The sequence below is a fragment of the Pipistrellus kuhlii genome, unplaced genomic scaffold, assembly GCF_014108245.1.
Source record: "Pipistrellus kuhlii isolate mPipKuh1 unplaced genomic scaffold, mPipKuh1.p scaffold_m20_p_4, whole genome shotgun sequence".
In the NCBI taxonomy this organism is placed as follows: domain Eukaryota; kingdom Metazoa; phylum Chordata; class Mammalia; order Chiroptera; family Vespertilionidae; genus Pipistrellus; species Pipistrellus kuhlii.
Window position 1 is genome coordinate 57,847,631 of NW_023425540.1, and position 20,807 is coordinate 57,868,437.

The following is a 20,807-nucleotide window of genomic DNA, read 5'->3' on the forward strand; positions in this document are numbered from 1 at the left end:
TTTGTTACACCTATTAATGTAGCTCTTCTTAAGTTTCTTTCAACAATGTTTTGTGGGTTTGAGTACAGAAATTTTACCCACTGTCTGCTAAATCTATTTCTAAGTATTTGGTGAGCTTTGATAATATTATAAGTGATGTTATTTTATTTTCTAAGTTTTGTTGCTGATATGTAGGATGGTTATTAAGTTTTGTACATTGATCTTGTATCTAACAACCTTGCTATATTCACTTATTATTTATAGTTCCATTGTATTAAGGATTAAACGAGACAGTACCTATAAACCACATAGCATTATATTGGGCAAAAGCAAGTGCTCAATAATTTTTTTAGTGTATTGTAATAAGAAATTTGTAAATTAGCTTAGGTGATGTTTATTAAGGTCCCTACCATCTCTGAGACTATTATTCCATCACTCATGGATTAGGCTATCCTCCCTATGTTTACTACTTTTCCAGCAATGCACAGCATCAAACACAACTAAGAACACAGTTACATGTGGAAAGAGAATTGTAAAGATGGTAGGTCACACTCTTCCTCAAAAGAAGCATTATGGCATTCTAGAGAAAATCAAGCTTGGCTCTTACCGATGGACTATATAGGTAATGCAATTGATATTGGCACTATAATAAAGCTTACTTTTAACAATTAATAATGTAATCTTAATGTAGATTCTCAGTTCCTTTAATTATAAAATAGTAACATAGTAGCTCCGTCAAACATTTGTAATGAAGATTATCCATGAATTAATCATGGCAGCATTTGGTACAAAGTAGCTATTCCATAAATATTGTTATTTTTATTTATTCCAAAGTGTAAGACTTGACAGAAAAAAAGTCTGTATATATTTTAGAGTCAAGGTTGGAAATAAACACTTACACATTTCTATTTTTAAAGACCATTTTCTAATTGGTCCCAATTTAGTTATTGCATGTTATAATTTTTATATTATTTTCATATAAATATTTGAAGAAAATCATATTTGAAAAAAAAACTTGCAGATTGATTGACATGTAGAGACAAATTGCAAGGTTAATTTAATCAAAGAATTCTAACACTGTTAAAAACTGAGATTTAAGGTAGTTTAGGATGCCACTGGCAACTTGAATAAGATTATGGCATAAATAATCCATTACTTGTTACAAGGCAAGGAAAAAGCATCACATTTTATGAATTCATTTAATGTGATATTAATGAAAACATTTAATTGCAATTTTAATTTTTGGGGGGTTGCCTTTGGTATAGTGAAAGAATAATGAAGAGTTAAAACATTAATTCATTCTTAAAATTTTCACTATGCATGCCCATTAAAATGTAAAAGTATAATTACTGATTCTCCCTGTTTATTAGCTTTTATCTCCTGGCTTCAAACCAACCCTTCTCCACTCTTCCCTGTGATCCCGGGCTGGAACTTTGCAAACAGCATTTCTTCATTGCCATCTGGTCCCTGCTAAAAACGGGCACAGGAGGCAGATGGCAAAAGAAGAGGCAGGAACGGAAACTCGCTCCTTCCAGTTCTACCTCCTGCTCAAAGCAGGGTCACCACAGCCATGGTTTTCCATCCTGGCAGTGGCAGTTTATTTCCAGCACCTTCAGACCCGTCTCATTTGCCTCCTTACAAAGCAGCACCAGCTTGCAGCTGCCCCCTCTGTGGCTTCTCCTCAGACATCTGAGTCCCAGCTACGAAGATCCCTCTTCTAAGCTCCTAGAATACCAGCACCAGCTGGCCAGTTTCAATAACCTCAACCTTGGTTCCTCCAGCTGGTAGAGGTAGGAGCGCTCTCTATAATTCTTAGATCTTGTCCTTTTACCTCTCAATCATTCTATAACTCTTCAACCAATTCCTTACATTAAATTTTCTGTTCTCACAACTGGACCCTGACTGATAACATTCATTATGTTTATAAGGCAAGAAAAAGGTGTGCAAATTTTCTAAGTTCATTAATGTAGGTGGCAATAAAATAGCCAATAGGAAAAAAAATATTTTTTTTTATTTGCAATTCTAATTTTCTAAAGTTGGGAGAGATGTTTTCATTTTAAATAATGTATACATAATAACAATTCAAAACATGAAATGATTAAATATTTTTTTAGTATGAGGTTTACTTAAGACATAAAGGCCTAGTTACTGAAACTTTCTGTTTGTTTTCCATCCTTTTTGGCAAGCTATCCTTGTTCATTATTAAAAGTTTTAGGGAGGTACTCTTGATTATTAGTACTAATTATGCCCTACCTCACAGAATCTATATCTGGCTGCTTCAGAGTATGTTATGCGAGGCCCAGGTTGGCACGGAAGTGGGGGTCTCTGGAGGCTCCCCATGCCCTGGCTCTCCCAGGCTGGGCCACTATAAACTTGTGAAAAAGGATCCATGGTTTGATTTAAATTGATTTTCCTCTTAATGAGTAATTTTAATTTTGTGAGGCTCAGAAGTTCAAGACAGAGAGGAATTAGAAGTACACAAAAAATTATCGACATTCTGCAAAGAGAATTTGCTCTAACAGATGCCTCTGCATTTGAGTACAATTTGTTACCGCCGTCTGCTAAAGAAAGAACTAGAAGAGATGTTTCCACCTACCCATTAGTCCAAATAATGCTTCCCTTTGTGAAATATCCATTCTCTCCGTTAAACCATGTGATCTTCCCACGGTGGTATTAATAGGACCATACCCCATTTTGTGATTGCAAACAGCCTTCAGAAGTTTAAACCATAGTTATGTTTTAGTAAAGATGTTACCAGGAGATCTAAATGTTTGTGTATGAAACAATATTTTTCCTTTTCAATTTCATTTAAATCTGTTTATATTGAAGAAAAAAATAAAAGACATAGAAGTGAATGTAAAAAATAAGTAAAAATGAATGTAACTTTAGGGAAAAAAAACATGAGAAGACACTTTGTGGTTACATTTTAAAGATTTTAAATGTGTTTATATGTCAAATACTTTATGTTCAGCTAATTCCAAGTTGGTCTCTCAGTTACATAATCATCTGAAGGGATATTAGAAGTTGTGCTCATGTGAAACAGCCCTTCAATGTGTATGACTGTTTCTGGCATGGCAGACCCCTAACAGCTCTCCCTCGCGATGACCCAACACAGCCCCACAGATCTGCCAAATTCTCCCCACATGTGGGACAACCTTCACCGAAAACCAGTGCAGTGGAGCTCGATTATAAGCTTGCCTGGGTCAGACTCAAAGAATGAAAACTTTTAGCAATGGTTTGAAAGATGGTTAAGTGATTTTTAATGCTCAGCATTCACTAAGCCGCAAGAAGCGGGGAGGGGGCAATCAGAAGGGAATAAATGCAAGATCTGAAATTCAGAGATGAATATTCTTATGTAACAGAACATCATATTTATGTTTTTTGTAAGTAGTTTTGTGTGTATTTCTCATAAGCATTTTTCTTTGCTGGCATTTTATCAAGGCACTGGATTTTTTTTTTTTTTTTAAAAAAAGGGGGATTATGTAATCCACTGTTTTTTGTAAAATTCAAGGTCTGAATACACTTCAGTAATAATTACATATTCAAGTCATGATTCAGTACACTTCAGAACTGTAACAGTAACTATATCAGAGTAAGTTTAAAAAAACAAACTGAAAGTGGTTAAATTTGGAGGAAAAAGGGAGCATTGGAAGTACATGTTAGGGAAGTTGTTAACTGTCTTTAGAGGATAAAGGAATAGTGGGTGACTTAAGTGATGCACTCACAATCTCAGGAGCCCCTCAGGACCTGTCAGTCAAACAGATCATTACAGCAGTAAATGGAACTTATCAACATTCTCGTCCTGAAACAGTGATTGTTTTAGAGGACCTGTGAACACCTGTCTCTATACACTCATATACTATAAGAACATTTTATTATTATTATTTTTTTATAAAGGAGAAGAGAAAGAGAGAGAGAGAGAGAGAGAGAGAGAGAGAGAGAGAGAGAGAGAGAGAGAGAGAAACATAAATTTGCTGTTCCACTTATTTATGCATTCATTGGTTGATTCTTGTATGTGCCCTGACCAGAGATTGAACCTGCCACCTTGTCATATAAGGACAATGCTCTAACCAATTGAGCTACCTACCAGCCAGGGCCTACCTCATATACTATAAGTGAGAAAAAAAAAAGATTAATTAGATGAGTATTTTCTGATTTTACTCAATTAAAACTATTTAATGGATTATGTCAATGATCTAAAAAAAAGAAATCATTTAAAAAATACTTTCTATTTAGTAAAGTCACGGGTACTTATTGCAGGTTATTTTGATGATGTATTTGTTAAGTTTTCATTTTAAACCCAGGAAAAGCTTTAGAAACAAAAGGATGACCTTAAAGTGTATCACAAAATGAAATTGCTGCCCTAATCATGAACTCCTTGAAGGCAGAAGCATTCTTGTTTAATCTACTTTGTGCAAGTAGTATCTACTAGAAAAGAAGTTGGGTTAGGAATATGCTGTACTCACTTCTATCACAGCAGCTGTTTCCCTATGTCATACTTGCTTGCCTGCAATTATAATCATTCCCAATAACTCTACCAGTAAGTAAGCTTCTTTTCTACTAGATTGGCCTAATCCTGATGAGATGTTAAAATCTCCCTCTATAATTTTTTCAACTTTATAGTTATAACAGTTTATATCACCATGTGTTTTAGTTACTGTGTTGTTCGATGCATATAAGAATGTGCCTATCATCTTTAAAAATTTGAAATATATAAATATATATATTTAGTGTTCTCTTTAGAAGAGTGGTGTGCTGGTAGCTTCTGTGAATTCTTATTTATTTCTTCACAGTTTTCTCTCTCACTAGCCTGTGGATGTTATTTAAATGCCATCTGGCTTCTAGGATCACAGACAAGAAATCTGATGTCAGTCTGTTCTCTATTTCTTTATAACTAATTATTTCTGTCTGGAAGCTTAAAATGTTTTATTTTTTATCTTCAGGATTCAAGCATTTTATCATAAAATGCATAGTTGTCTTTTACAAGTAAATCCTGCTCACGTTCATTAAGTACTTTACACCTGTAGAACCCAATCTTTCTTGAAGTCAGGGAATTTTCCCCTGGTAATTAATTGATACCTCCCCCGCTTTTTTCTCTCCTGAATCATCGATCATTTGCTTATTTGGACTCTCACGTGTTCTCCAAATCACTCCTCTCTTCTTTCAGTATTTCAAGCTCTTTATTTTTTGTTTCACCTTTGACACATTTCTATACTTTGACTTTCCATGATAATAATTCAATTCTTCGCACTGCTCATTTCTCTCCACTTCACATAATGCATTATATTAAAAAAATTAAAACATGCCTTTCATTTCCAGGAAGTATATCTCACTGCTGTGATTAAATGTACCTAAATGCTCTTAGTTTGTTGTTGTTGATGCTTTTAAAGGTGGGGCCTGTTTCCATCAGAAGTTCTTATCCCCCGGAGTTACCTTTTTCCTGGTTGCTCTTCCTCCATCAGGCGATGGTTACCTTTGGGAACTGGCTTTTATTGCCTTCAGGGCTCAGGTTGACCTAATCGGATTCCACAAACACAGCATAACCAACCAGTGACTGGGAGAGATGGCATCGTATACTCTAGAGTTGATGACAGACACGCATGGCACTTTCCCAAGTAAGCCTCCTTTCTTTCCATTCTGAGCTACAGAATTAGTGCCGGGCTGAAGAAATAGAAAATCAATATTTCTGACCATGTTATGTTTCAGGTCCAGTTCTAAGCAATTTATTAAAATTAAAACATTTCCATAATCACAACCTTTTGGTCTATACACTATTATTGTCATTTTGTGAAAGACGAGTTAAGAACTTGCCCAAGCTTTCACTACTAGGAAACTATGGAGCCAGGACTTAAATCCAGGCAGTCTTTGTCAATAGCAAGGGAATGTGGTGCTCTGGCTGTAGCAGCATTACCAGGCATGTATTCCCAGCAGGTATCCCAAGGAGACCAGTAGCTCCTCCAGAGGGACCATGGGGCTCCAGAGGCCAAAATCGCAAAGGGAATTCCAGGGCTCTGATCCTTGCTCCAGGCCTTTCCATAACTATAATAGTTTTTAGACTGTTGGCCAAAGGGGGAAAGTGTTCTGTATCCCATCACTCCTTCAGAACCCAGGTGGGCAGAAAATTTTGCACACATCTTCCTATAAATTCTTCCTCCTTGACAACCATCATCCAGCTTAGGGTGTAGTTGGAAGCTGGAGCAGAGTTTGAATAAACTAGAGGCAGACATACATTCACACTTTACCATCTTTGAATGGAACCTGCTTCAGGGTGGGAACTGTTTCTATTGACCACTGCATTCTCAATATCCAATACATTATAGGGGACATAATAGTAGCTCAATAAGTATTTACTGAATGAAATTATAATAGGCCTTACCCATCTGAAAGCCATCACACTAAAGTAAAGAGTTGGACCTAGGATATCTCCAAACTCAAACCCCTAGACCAATCCTCTTGTTAGTTCTTGGAAAGCTATCTCTGTGATGGCTACCCTCTTAGAAGGAAAAAAAGGAATCCTCTCTTCATTCTTTTGGTATGCAACAGTACAAAAGATAAGAATTTTATTTCTTACAGAGAAAATGAATGAATACCATATGCATGAAAGAATTGTAGAAAACTGTGTGTGTGTGTGTGTGTGTGTGTGTGTGTGTGTGTGTGTGTGTGTTATGATTAGGAGGAATGATAAATAACAAACTGACGAAAAGTTAATATGGCAACTAAGCTCCACAGAGAAGAAGGACATGTTGCTTAGCAACTAGAGTTTTCAGGAAGGAAAATTCTAGATTCCAGGGGAAGAGAGTGCAGAAGGTAGGTAAATATGTATCTAAAGTGAGCTTTTGAGATTGTTTTGCTGAATAATTTGTTGGAGAAGTATATTGCTTATTTTCCTCTGTATTCACTGAGTATTTGGCCCTATCTTAAAGCATGACGAATAAATGACCAAAATAAATGGAGTGGCCAAGCTGAGATGCTGTTTCTCCATTACAAACAGATGTGGCAATGAACCAAAAACAAAAATTCTTTGCTACTGCATTGCTCTAACTGTCTTGTCTTTTTTTTTTATTATTATCCTACTAATGCATCAATATTTTCTCATTGTAAAAGGTTTTTAAAACTCAGAAGTATTAAGAATAAACCCTGAAATGACCCTGGTAGTATGCGTCTCCTTACTTTTCTTTCACAGTTGGTAACATTGTTAAGAGTCTGATATGCATTCTTGTTTCTTCCCATGAATTTACATATGTCTCTTTCCCGCAATTTCTCTATCTGATTCTGTCTCTTTTCTTTTCCTCTCTTTCTCTCTCTCACACTCTCTCTTTGTATATGTTTTCCTATATATATGGATATAGATTTGCTTTCTAATTTTTAACACAAAGGGCATCATGTAAAAATAACATGGCTGGAAATTTTTTCATGTAAATATCTAGGTATGTTATTTTTTTTTTTTTACATGCCACTTGCTATGACGTGTGCTAAGCAACAGGGGGCAGCGTGGGATGAAGGAAGGCCCCAGCCAGCAACCAGAAGGCCCCAACCAGCCCTCATCAATGGCCAGGCCTAGGGACCCTAATGTGCACAGATTGCATGCACCAGGTCTCTAGTACACAATAAAGTTATGAATAACTTTGAATGCGTCATTGACACTTGAGAATGTATTTCTTGAAAATGAATTATAGAAGCAGAATTTCCAGCCCGAAGAAATTTAAAATTGAAATTATATAATTGCCTTTCCAAACATCTCATTAAGACCTCTATCTACTGCACATGAATATGCCCATTTCCTCTTATTATCCATAAATTTGCCAATTTATGCCACCTTCTAAGTGAGAAAACACATACACACACGATTGCCAGTGAGAATGACTATCCATGTTGTTTCTCTTTTTGAGACTTGCCATCTGGCATCCTTTACTCATTTTAGTGTTGAACTGTTTGCCTTTTCCTAAATTATTTATAGCAGTCTTTATACATTCTGGTTATTAATACCTTGTCTGCTAAATGTGTTGCAGTAATTTCTCTCTGCCATGTGAGAAATTAGCCTTTTTGTATCCCCCCCTTATGCAAAAGTTTTAAAGCTTTGTAAGAAAAATTTGTCATATACTCTTGATGGTTTCTAGGTTGGGAGTCTCACTTGAGAGAATATTTGCTACCCAAAGCTTTAAAAATTATATATAATATTTATTGATTTTAGAGAGAGGAAGGATGAGGGATAGAGAGATAGAAATACCAATGAGAGAGAAAGATTGATCAGCTGTCTCCTGCATGCCTCACACTGCAGATTGAGCCCAGAATCCAAGCATGTGCCCTGGCAGGGAATTGAACCATGACTTCCTGGTTCATAGGCTGATGCTCAACCACTGAGCAACACCAGCCTGGCACTAACATATTTATATTTTTGCTTAATGTTTAATGCTTTAAACCATCTGGAATTTGTTTTAGTAAATAATAAGAAGGATAGATAGCATGTTGCCTTACTTTTCATATGATAGCTACTTTTCTACAATTTAATTAGACATGATCTTTTCCCACTGGTTAAAAGGTCAAGTTAATAATCAATTAAATTTTTACATACCCATGAGTCTTCCTATATACCCTATTCCATTTTATTAACTTATTCTCCTATTCCTAAACTCTCCAAGTTTAATTAGTATATGCCCCATAACAGCTCTTCAGTTCTGTTTAGACATCCTGTTCATGGATAGTCTTTGTCAAATGTTTTTGGCTCTTCTGGGGCATCTTTTCTTTCTTATGAAAGAGTAGATTAGCTGACTAGCTAGATAAATAGGTATGTGTAGTCTTTTGGATTTTATTTACCAGGTATTTTATATTTTTTAATGAGAACTATTTTCTCACCAGATATTGCTTATAAAGAAATGTGCTAGCTTTATCTGTTTCTCATGTTTTGATGCCTCTTATTTCTCTCTCCTTTGCTTTGGTTACACTGAGCATTGCCATGGAAGCTATCCTTTTCTTGTGCCTTTAGTCAGAATGCTTCTTATAATTTGCCATGAACTATTGTATTTTCTTTAGATTTCACATAAGCACCCTTTATTAGATTGAGGGTGTTTCGCTCTCTGCTCGCTAGTTTTTGAATCATTAAATATAATTGGATATAATCAAATGGATTTCCCCCCTTAATCTGCTAAGAATGATATATGCATTTATTTTCAAATATTTAACCAGATGTTCTGGAAAACCCCTGATTAGAAGAATCTTTTTTATTCAAGGTTATTCTTCTCCCTTTCCTACCAAAGAACAGAGAGAAATTTAACCATTTAACTAGTGTGACCAAAGCAATTGAATAATAACTGGGCAGGATTACTGCCAATTATAGCTGCCCTAGGAGAGGTTTGACAGAGATCCTTCTGTCTCACTTAAAGCAGAAAGAAGGAGGTCAATATTAGTTCAGGTACATGAAAAAAAGAAACCAAATTTCATAAACAAAAGGTTGAAAACAGCGTGACAATATTTGAGTTGTATGTAACACAATGTTGGCTATAGAATAAATGGTCAATGGAATAATACCCATTTAATTTGTTATTATTATTTTTTAATTTCAGAGAGGAAAGGAGAGAGAGATAGAAACATAAATGATGAAAGAGAATAATTGATCAGCTGCCTCCTGCACACCCCACCCTGGGGATTGAGCCCAAAGCCCGGGCATGTGCCCTGAAATGGAATTGAACGGTGACCTCCTGGTTCAAAGGTGGACACTCAACCACTTAGCCACTGTGGCTGATCAATACTCTATTTTCTAAATCTCTTAATGCACTGAAATATCTGACTCTATATCATATATTTATTTTTTTATCTGAGTTGTAAGTTTTCTCTGATTTTTTTCTAGTATCTAGAACAGAGATAACTTTAAAAAAAATATATATTTTATTGATTTTTTACAGAGAGGAAGAGAGAGGGATAGAAAGTTAGAAACATCAATGATGCACCTCCCCCCACACACACACACTGGGGATGTGCCCACAACCAAGGTACATTCCCTTGACCGGAATCGAACCTGGGACCTTTCAGTCTGCAGGCCAACGCTCTATTCACTGAGCCAAACTGGTTTTGGCCAGAGACAACTTCTACTTGGTTATGATTCATTCTTTAGTTTTCTGCCGGAGTTTAAATGTTAATATTTACTTTGGGATTATGGTATCCATGCCCATGAAAAAAGGTTGGATTATATTTCTCTTTCTTTGTCTATCTTTTGTCTTTTATTGAGACTAGAATTTTGCTATTCTCATGGAATATCAAACTTTTCATATTATTTTTTTTTGTTTTGGGACAGTTTATATATAATGTGAAAAGTATCTGCTATTTAAAGTTTGACAAAATTCTTCTATAAAATAACTTTGTGCTAAAGTCTTTTAAAAAATAAATTTAAATTGCCTTGTTTATTTCTCCAATGCCTCATTTCACTCAACAAATTATATCTGATTTTATTATCCTTATAATTATGACTTTCCCTCAACTTTTTGAAGATTTGAGACATTGTCCCCATTAGTGCTTTTCCTTACCATCTTTGTTCACCCCTAGTGAAATTTGAATAATTATCCTGCTCAGTAGCTAGTCTCCTAATATGGTCCCAAACCCACTGCACCCTACACATATGTCACATATACTATATTCTCTCCCCTTGAATCTGGCCTTTGCTTTGGGTCACTTGGATCAATATAATATTATTAGAGGCCTGGTGCATGACATTTGTGCACTGGGGAGAAGGGATGTCCCTCAGCCCGGGACTCCTCTTGCAGTCCAGGACCTTTTGGGGAGCAGGCTGAAATCAGCAGTTGGACATCCCCTGAGGATGTCTGCCTTCCTGATTGCCCCTAACCACTCCCAAAGCTTGCCTGCCTGCCTTCCTGATTGCCCCTAACCACTTCTGCTTGCCAGCCTGATCATCCCCCTAACCACTCCCCTGCCATTCTGATTGATGCCTAACTGCTCCCCTGCCAGCCTGTTTGCCCCTAACTGTCCTCCCCTGAGACATGGTCCTCCCCTCCCCACCTAACTGCTCTCCCCTGCAGGCCTGGGTCTCCACCAACTGCCTTTCCCTGCAGACCTGGTCATCCCCAACTTCCCTCCTCTGCTGGCTTGATCACCCCTAACTGTCCTCCCCTGCAGATTTGATCATCCCCAACTGCCCTCCCTTCCAGGCCTGCTCCCTCCCAATTGCCCTCCCCTGCTGGCCTGATCACCTACAATTTCCCTCCCTTGCAGACCTGGTCCCTCCCAACTGCCCTCCCCTGCTGGCCATCTTGTGTCCACATGGGGGCAGTCATCTTTGACCACATGGGGGCAGCCATCTTGTGTGTTGGAGTGATGATCAATTTGCATATTATTCTTTTATTAGATAGGATAGAGGCCTGGTGCATGGGTGGGAACCAGCCGGTTTGCTCTAAAGGGTGTTCCAGATCAGGGTGGGAGCTCCTTTGGGGCGTGGGTGGCCTGGGTGAGGGGCCCATGGTGGTTTGCAGGCCTGCCACGCCCCCCGGCCATCCAAGCAGAAGCCCTGGTATCTGTCTGCCCAGGCTGAAGAATGAATCCGGACAGCAGGTGGAGAATAGCAAAGATGGAGATTTACTGAAGAATTAGTACAGACTCCCACGTGGGAGGGGGAAAGGGTCCCCTCATCTTATATTTTTAAATTGAAAAGCATTAAGCCAAATACCCTCTTTAACCTTCAGTTAGTGGTACTTTTATAAAGCAAAGGTATCAAATAACTAAACTAATGTTGAAAGTAAATATCAACTCTATCGTCACCGCTGGACCATGAAATGGTGTTTCTCCAGCTATTGTTCCTTAAAATGTCAGGAGAAAAAAAGGCTTATCATATCTTTCAATGTGATATGCTTGCTTTGGACTTACATTGTGAAACAACTGCTCACGAAGACAAGAATCTACACGCAGTGCTGCCACTTCAGGACCAGCCTCAAAGAGGTGTGACTAAAGTGGCTTGGCAACCTCATGCCCATCCCTCCACTGCTCAGCGGAAGCGAAGGGAAACCTACCTCCTGAGAACTGGAATTTACTTTAGAGTGTTTTATTAGCTTGCTTTGTTTATGAACTTGATTTTCTAAATGAAGATCAATGAATTCCTTGTCTGAAAAGTAAAAAGTTGTGAGCATCTTTAGTCTAGGTACACTTGCTGTTTGTTAGCCTATTTGTAAGTTGAGCACATGGTCATCATCATTGCTTGTGTGGAATAGATTTTCATTTCTTTTTTTTTTAATATATATTTTATTGATTTTGTACAGAGAGGAAGGGAGAGAGATAGAAAGTTAGAAACATCGATGAGAGAGAGTCATCAATCAGCTGCCTCCTGCACACACCCTACTGGGGATGTGCCCGCAACCAAGGCATGTGCCCTTGACTGGAATCGAACCCAGGTCCCCTCAGTCCCCAAGCCGACGCTCTATCCATTGAGCCAAACTGGTTTCGGCCAGATTTTCATTTCTAATCAACTGAGGATTACATTTCTACCACTAGTTATTTTTGTTTTTATTTTTGCTGGTAATTCACCAACATAGCAGAAAAGTTCAAAGTGTAAGCAATAAATAAACAACTGAGAGAAAAATGTGGGACCTTGTTTACTGGTATTATTGGGAATGGGGTCGTACTGGGAAGAGTTTAATGCATATTGGAGGAAAGTCAGGGAGAGGGGGGGAAAGACTAACAATTAACTCCTGTGAAGTAAGATTAAATAATGAGCTTAGCGCCTTGGTTGGCAAACTGTGGCTCTGGAGCCATGTGCAGCTCTTTCGCCCCTTGAGTGTGGCTCTTCCACAAAATACCACGGCCTGGGCGAGTCTATTTTGAAGAAGTGGCGTTAGAAGAAGTTTAACTTTAAAAAATTTGGCTCTCAAAAGAAATTTAAATCCTTATACTGTTGATATTTGGCTCTGTTGACTAATGAGTTTGCTGACCACTGGCTTAGAGTATATTAGCCAGAAATGAGATGCAATGCAATAATTGTTTTCATATATATATGTACTGCAAAATACAATTAATTGCTGGTCATCTCTGCTGAAATCTAAAAAGAAAGAAACTGTTCCAGGATTGAAATATGCAGGATATATATATTTAACCAATATTTAACCAATATCCCAAAGGTTGATGGACAGAATGTTTGTGATGGGACATGTCACTTGGGAAGAGGACTGAGCTTTAAAATGGAACAATCTTCTCTGCCATGAATGGTGACAGCTCTTGCCTTCGGGCACAGGGCGGGACCAGTTGGCTTCCACAGGGGGGCCCTTCCAGATCTGTAATTCTCCGGGTCACTTCTGCTGCTCGCCCTCAGAACCTGGGAGCGGAGGCGACACAGCCAAGTACCCGCCTTTTCAAGAGCTTCAGGAGGCAGCACCGGTAGCAGCACCACGGGATCTATTCCAGCAGGATACTTCGCTCCAAGGTGAGTCAGCCGGCGTGGACACAGACCACCCATAGGAGCTTCCACAGAGGGTCAGGCAAGGGATGGCTGGTGAGCTGGGGGCAGGCGGAGGGGCTCGCCGCCGAGAGGCGCTCCGGGAGGGAAGAGTTGCTCCCACGGCCAGGTCCCTGCCTCACCGCCCCGTGGCCCACCCGGAGCCACGTGCTCCCGGAGCGAGCGCCCCGCCGCGCGGTCCTCCCGGCTCCGGCTCCTCCCGCTGGAGGATGCTCCGGTCCCTGCGCCACCCCGAGCTCCGGCTTTCGGAGCGGCCCTAGCCGGCCCCGCCGCCGGCCCTGCGGGAGCCGGAGGAAGGAAAAGAGGGAGGAAGGGAAAGGGGGGCGGGGGGCGCTGGAAAGGCTCGGAGGGCGGAGGGGAAGCGGGACGGAGAGCAGCGGAGAAGGGGGAGGGAATCTCATTCCTTCCCAGCGCCCCCGCCCCCGCTCCCCGCCGGCGGCCGCTCGGGCTCAGCCTCCGCGCCCGCTCCCGGCTGCGCGCCCCCTTCCCCGCCGCCCACCTTCCCCGGGCGCGGAGCGGGGCCGCGGCGGGCGGCGCCGGGGGCGGGGGCGTGCGGGGAGGGAGGACCCCGCCTCTCCTCCGTCCGCAGGCGCCGGCGGCAGCGGCGGGGCTGCTGGCTCGGGCGGCGGCGGCGGCGGCGGCTTCCGGAGTCCCGCCGCGAAGATGCTGAAAGTCACGGTGCCCTCCTGCTCGTCCTCGGCCGCCAGTGTGGACCGGGCGGCGGCCGGCAACCTCGTCCCCGATTACTGGATCGACGGCTCCAAAAGGGATGCGCTGAGCGATTTCTTCGAGGTGGAGTCGGAGCTGGGACGGTAAGACCGGGGGCGGAAAGGCGGGCGGGGGCGCCCCGGACCTGGGGGAGCCGGGCGCCCCGTGCACGGGCTCGGGCTGCTGGGAAAGCCCGCGGCGCGCGCTGGGGGTGTCCCTATCGCAGCGACAGCCGCCTGGGGTGCCGAAGGCGGCCTCCCTGCCCTTGGATTCCTTCCCGCCTGGTTTCCAGGAGAGAACGGAGCCCGGTTCCAGCGGGAGCCAGGTCTCCCCCGAGCGAGCGCTCAGGCCGGTGCAGCTGCGAGCAGCAGCCCAGCAGCCAGACTCGCTCCCACTCTCCCTCCTCCTCGCCGGCTGCCGCTTTCCTGGGGTGACAGCTCCCATCGCACGTGGGCCCCGCTTTTCCCAAATGGTGTCTTTGCTCAAGATTGTAGCTTTACCAGAGGGTCCTGTTTGTCTAGTTATTTTGGGGGTCGGGGGCTCGGAGGGTAACCCTCCAAATCAAAACGGAATGAATACATGAGATCTTTCCCCTTCACCTCAGCACGCTTTCCAAAAGCAAGTGACAGTGGGAATGAAACTCAAATACTAGCTACCCTGCAAAGTCTGCTGCGAGGGGAGGGGGGGAATGAATCATTTAGAAGAGTGGATGAGAGAATAATGGCTTTAAAGAAAAATGCAGCCCATGGGGTCCAGGCAGTGGAAATTAAGAGGGTTCTGCTGCTCTTCTTAGTTTCGTACAATGGAGTGATTTATTCAAATTTTGCATGAAAAAGCCACCTCCCTGGGGTTGCAGAAATGTCCCTCCTCCCGCCTCCGAAGACCCAAACAGGTGGGAGTTCTGCACTTGAATGATGCCACAGGATCTCATACTTTTACCCTTTGAATATTATTTTTTCCCTTCCTTCCTTTCCACTTCCTCCCTTTCTGTTATCCATAGGGAAGGAGAGTTCTTTTTCACCACGTTTCAGATCGAGGCCCTTTATGATAGGGAATCTGAAGACGTAGTTTCAACGGTTGACAAGTTGAAGCTTCTGCGCTGAGCGCTTCTTTGCAATTTCACTTTCATTCTCCTCTTGCTGTCCAGAGTTTAGCTGACAGCCCATTTCTTTCTATGTCATCTCGAGGCCACCGGGCAGGATTCTGGATGCTGGCACTTCCTTGGTGGGAAGGTGTAAGGGTCACCCCCACCTTCAGTTTGTCACAGCTGTTTCTAACTTATGGAGTACCTTTCTCTTATAAGAAAGGCAGAATTAAATGAAAATTCAGGAGTTTGTCACTCTTTAAAAATGTTCCAAATAGGTGAGCATTGAGTAATGTCTACATTAAGCGTCCTGATTTGACCACGTTTTTCAGTGTTCCTCTGAAGACCTGCGGTTGCATGCATTCACTAGCAAGTTGAAAATGAAATGTCTCCTTCCTTGGCTCCAAACCTCCTATAATTGTATGATGAGCTGCAGGGGAGCAGTGTAAACTTCTGATGAAAGAGATAATCTTAAATTGTTTACTTGGTGGTTTAGAAACTGCCACCCAGGAGAGGAAGTGCCTGATGGTGCCGCAGGGACTGTCCCACCACCAAATCTCATTGCTTCCCCGCTAACCTCTCCCCCAGGTGCCTCTAACTGGCAATAATGTATCATCAGCACATGCTAATCTTTACCAATAAGCTTCACCCTCAGGAAACTAAAATTTCACTTAATTTGAGGAATGGGAAAATGGTTAGAACCATGGCTGGCAAACTCATGAGTCAACAGAGCCAAATATCAACAGTACAACAATTGAAATTTCTTTTGAGAGCCAAATTTTTTAAAACTTAAACTTCTTCTAACGCCACTTCTTCAAAATAGACTCATCCAGGCTGTGGTATTTTGTGGAAGAACTACATTCAAGAGGCCAAAGAGCTGCACGTGGCTCGAGAGAGGCAGTTTGCCAGACCACTGGTTAGAAAGAGAATAAACTACAAGTTATACACATATATGGGATGGTAGATTTCATAAAGAAAACCTAGGGAATTGGAAGTTATTGTGTAAGCTTATATTCTGCAATACATTTTGGAGGACAGATTCAATCAGATTTATATTGCTAAGACTCTCAGTCTGCTACCTAGTTGTTTCAACACTTAGATAGTCACAGAATTAAAATGTTTTGAGAAAACTAAGAATGTTTACTGTTGCTGTTTTCCAGCAGTCATGTGTATTAGTCAGGTCTCTGTAGATGGCAGAATTGGTGAGGTGCCTGCTTTACTCCACTTGGTTGAGATATTATCACTTCGCGATCAAAGTTATTTTTTTTTTAAAGACCTAAAACATAAAGCAACTTGTGTTACAGGTGTAAGTACTAAGAATCTATAAAGCCAGAAAGTGCAACACAGAGTTTGACTGAATGGCAAAAGTCCTCTTTCTTCCTGCGTTAGTGAGAAAGTTGAAACAACTGGTTTCAAGTCTTTGCTCTCTTGACTCTGTCTTGGGCCAAAGCTGCCTGACTCTAAGGCTAACACATTAGTAGCACAGGCATCATGAAGTTGCTAAGAGAACTATGCTCCAGATAATTGTGCGAGGGCGGTTGGTTCCAGGGTACAGACAATCCCCAGTAGGTAAACGAATTTGTGAGTAGTCCTTCTTCTATTATCCTTATATGTTGTAGGTCAGGGGCTTCTGAATTCAAGAAGATTGGACATGTAAGCTTAGGGCAACACACCCTGAGGATGTGTTGGGAAATTCCAGGCAGCTAAATTCCAATGCTATAACCACTTGAAGCCCCTGGATGGTGAGACAACAATGATCTATATGTAGCCATTTAGAACAGAGCAGATGGGATAGCTTGCTTGCATTCATTCATTCATTCATTCATTTCAGGATGAAGGTGAGGAGTGGGGGGTAGGGGTGAGGAGGATTATTTTAGAATATCAAGGCCCTGGCCAGTATGGCTCAGTTGGTTGAGCATAGTTCCATGCACCGAAGGGTCTCTGGTTTGATTCTTGGTTGGGACACATGCCCAGGTTGCAGGTTTGATCCCTACTTGGGAATATGAGGCAAAGGATTGATGTTTCTCACATCCATTTCTCATTCTCCCTCCCCCCTTTCTCTCCTCCCTTCCTCTCTCTAAAATCAATAAAAACATATTAAAAATATATGAAGTGTCAACTGTTTAAAAAAAAAAAAAAGAGTAACAGGCAGCTGATTACTCACATTTGAAAATACTGCTTCATGTATAGCTTGTCATAAAGTTTACAAAAATCACGATACACCCACAAATTCATTTCTACTTAAAAATATGAGTTGGCCGTGATCCTATTCAGGGCTCCACATCTTAGAGAGAGGTTGGTGCTTTGCCCAGTCATTTGAGAAACTGGTGTTTTAATGGCTTTGCCAAGGGAGAAGGGAGAGCCTGTGTCTGGTCCAGACCCTGTCCGGTGGTTTGGCACAAAGAGGGCAGGATTTGGCCTGCCCCGCTTAGTGGTGAGGATTTCCTCCTGTGCACCCAAACCCATGTCTTGTTTTTTTTCGTTACTTCACACCTTTTGTTCTTGTCTGTTGTATGAAATTGAAAAAAATGTTTGTAACAAAACTAGATGTACACACACCCCGCAATGCAAATTCAGGGAAACCAAATAAAAAAATAATTAGGACCAAAAAAAAAAAGAGTTAAATTATTTTGGAATCAAAAATTTAAAAAACTTCCCATTCCACTTACCTGTAGTTTCTTTAGGCTGGTGACTTTCAGTTCCTCCTTCAACCTGATCCACAAAGAAAAGAAATGCATTTATATGGCACCCAATCGAAGCACAACCATATAGCGTCCCTTGCTATATGTGTTATTGCTGAGGAACCAACTAGATTTAGATGGTGAGGCAGAGGTGTGTGTAAAATGGAAACTAGTTTCATAAAATGATGTCTATTCTTATTATCAACAATGTTTTCTAATATTTCCTATTTTACACTGTGTGATTTTATTGTTTCATTAAAACTTATCAGCCGAATCCATGTGATTTCACATCCCACTCATGGATTATGACAGTTTGAAAAGTGCTGTTTTTGGCCCTAACTCAGTGTAGGCAGATTACAGTATAAGACAGAGTCCTTTTGAAAAACGCCCTGCAAACGAGTTGGCAACATCGAGTGGTCTCCATTTGCACAGCTCTGTAGAGAAAAATAATTATGCTAATTATTTTTGTGGGGGGTGGGACTAGCTTAAAAATTAGTTCTCTTTAGATTCTCTTTTGGGATAGCTAACATATCTAATAAAAATTTAAATTTTAAAAATTTCAGCTCTGGAGAGAAAAGGTCTCCATTTACACAGCTCCTAGCTTTGCCTCCAAATTAGTATTGGATTTCTTTTTTCAAACACTTCTATAAACTGGTGTCTCCCCAATATCTGCTGAGTGCACTGTACTCTGGAACGGCTGAGGGGGCCGGCGGCTGGGCCTGGACACCTTCCCTGTAGAGGGGAGGACCTCAGGAGCCTGAGTAGTGGTGTCTTCCACTTGGTGACACAGAACTCTGGCCCCAGGAATGGCCAGAAAATGCTCCCCTCAAGGAAACGTGAAAAAATGTGCCCTTTCTCACAAGGGCTCCACCCATGTTCCTGGCTGGGGAGGAATGGGACCCTCTCTTTTCCTTTGGCCAGTACTTCTTGTGCTCGTGACCAAATACCACTGTGTGGTCCCTCTCTCGTTCTCTGTGCAGCCAACCTTTTTTTCTTTTATCCTCATCCAAGGAAATGTTCTTTGATTTTAGAGCGAAGCAGGAATTGATTGCCTTCTGTCTGTATGCACCTCAACTGGGGATTGAACCTGCTGCCAGGGAATGTGCCCTGATCTGAAACCAACTGGCAACCTTTTGGTGCACAGGATGAAGTTCCAATTAACTGACTCCCCTCCCCCACCCCCTACTCCTCTACCCCCACCCCCCAGCCCCCCACCCCATCCCCCGACACCGGGGCCACCCAAGTTTTTTCTCAGGCTGTTGAATCGGGAGCAAGGTGGGATTGCAATGAGAGAACAGAAACTGCCTCAGGAACACTGACTGGAAGCTCCCAGAGGCTGATGGTGGATTTTGCTCTTTCACTGTTGTGTGCTCCTCACCCAGCACAGTGCTCAGTCCTCAGCAGGTGCCCAACAAATAATTGTAGGGAGTGGATGAATGGTAATGAAACGGACTAGGCAAGGGAAGGGGGGTGGGGGGGGGCGTGTTGCTCCCTTGCTCTTTGACATATGGTCTCTGTTGGTCCTGAGATGATGACCTCAGCCCTAGGGGCTCCGGGGAAAGGGAAATCCTGTGGCCCTGATGTCACTCAGCAGTTGGTTTCCCGTCTTCGCGATGGGAGTACCAATAACTGCCACTCTGTAGCTTGCAGGTGTTGAAAAACAGTGCTGCCTTTCTGATGGCTTCGTATCTCTGAAATGAAAGGGATTCAAGTTTCACCTTCACTATCATTTCACCACAGGTGTGTCGGGATTAGGAGTTAGTTCAAGTTCAATTGAAAGGCATGAGATGCCTCTCAGCTATACCAACAATTGAAGTTCATACATACTAACTGCTAAGTTTTGGAAATGAACTCATTGTAAAGAGCCTCAGTATTCAGTGAAGACTATGATAGAATTATTACTTTAGGAATACACTACTTTTGCCCTGGCTGGTTTGGCTCGGTGGACAGAGCATCAGCCTGTGGACTGAAGGGTCCTGGGTTTGATTCCAGTCAAGAGCATATGGCTGAGTTGGGGACTCGATCCTGGGGGGGGGGGGGGGGGGCAGTAATGCAGGAGACAGCCGATCAATGATTTTCTCTCATCATTGATGTTTCTCTCTCTTTCTCTCTCCTTCTCTCTTCCTCTCTGAAATCAGTAAAAAAAAATATATATATATATATTTTAAAAAGAACACACTACTTTTTCATATTTAAATACTGTTGCAAGGGTAAAAATAACTCAATTTGAAAAAAAAAAAAAGACACAGGTGCCATCTGCTTCTAAACTGTTATGAAGAACTTTACTTGGAAAAAGAGAGAGAAAGAGAAAGAAAGCAAAAACCACAAAATCGCTTCAAAGATTGTAAACAGTTTACTCTCATATATGTGTGGATTATGTGCTTGCACCAATGCATTTGAGAATAGAGTGCTGATAGCCAAACAAAGTTTTTCAACCACTAGTTTTTTTATGCTAATTATCTTTTTGGGGGGTGGACTAGCTTAAAAAGTAGTTCTCTTTAGATTCTCTTTTGGGATAGCTAACATATCTAATAAAAATTTGAATTTTAAAAATTTCAAAGTCAGGTTTATTATGTAAAATATACACTTAATTGAGTTCTTGAACCATATAACAGGCTGAAGAATAACTTCACATAAAAATCAATAGCAGCTAGAATAAAAGTTTTACTCATATTAATCCTTATATTAATTATTTTTTCCTATTTGATAATGGGAGATCATCTGAAAATTTATAACTACAGTGTTTTAATTAGTAAGTTAGATTTAAATATTGATCGCATAGTTTTAGCACATAAAAGATATGGACTTTTCAAGACAGTCCATTTAAGAAAAATTCTAATCTTAATGGAGCACAGTGGTTGTGTGGGGATATCAAATAGTGAAAGGTTTGGGTAGGGGATTTTCCCCA

The 20,807-nt window shown here is 41.2% G+C and overlaps 1 protein-coding gene across 1 annotated transcript in view; it reads left to right on the forward strand.

Annotated features, from left to right (window-relative positions):
* Positions 1-13,235: 13,235 nt before the first annotated feature.
* CAMK4 (calcium/calmodulin dependent protein kinase IV) overlaps positions 13,236-20,807 on the forward strand; it is a 140,612-nt gene continuing 133,040 nt past the window's right edge. Inside the window, exons 1-2 of the mRNA XM_036409396.2 lie at positions 13,236-13,393; positions 14,016-14,238. Of these exons, the coding sequence (XP_036265289.1) occupies positions 14,090-14,238 (149 nt within the window). The 5' untranslated portion in view covers positions 13,236-13,393; positions 14,016-14,089. The remainder of the gene's footprint in view (positions 13,394-14,015; positions 14,239-20,807) is intronic.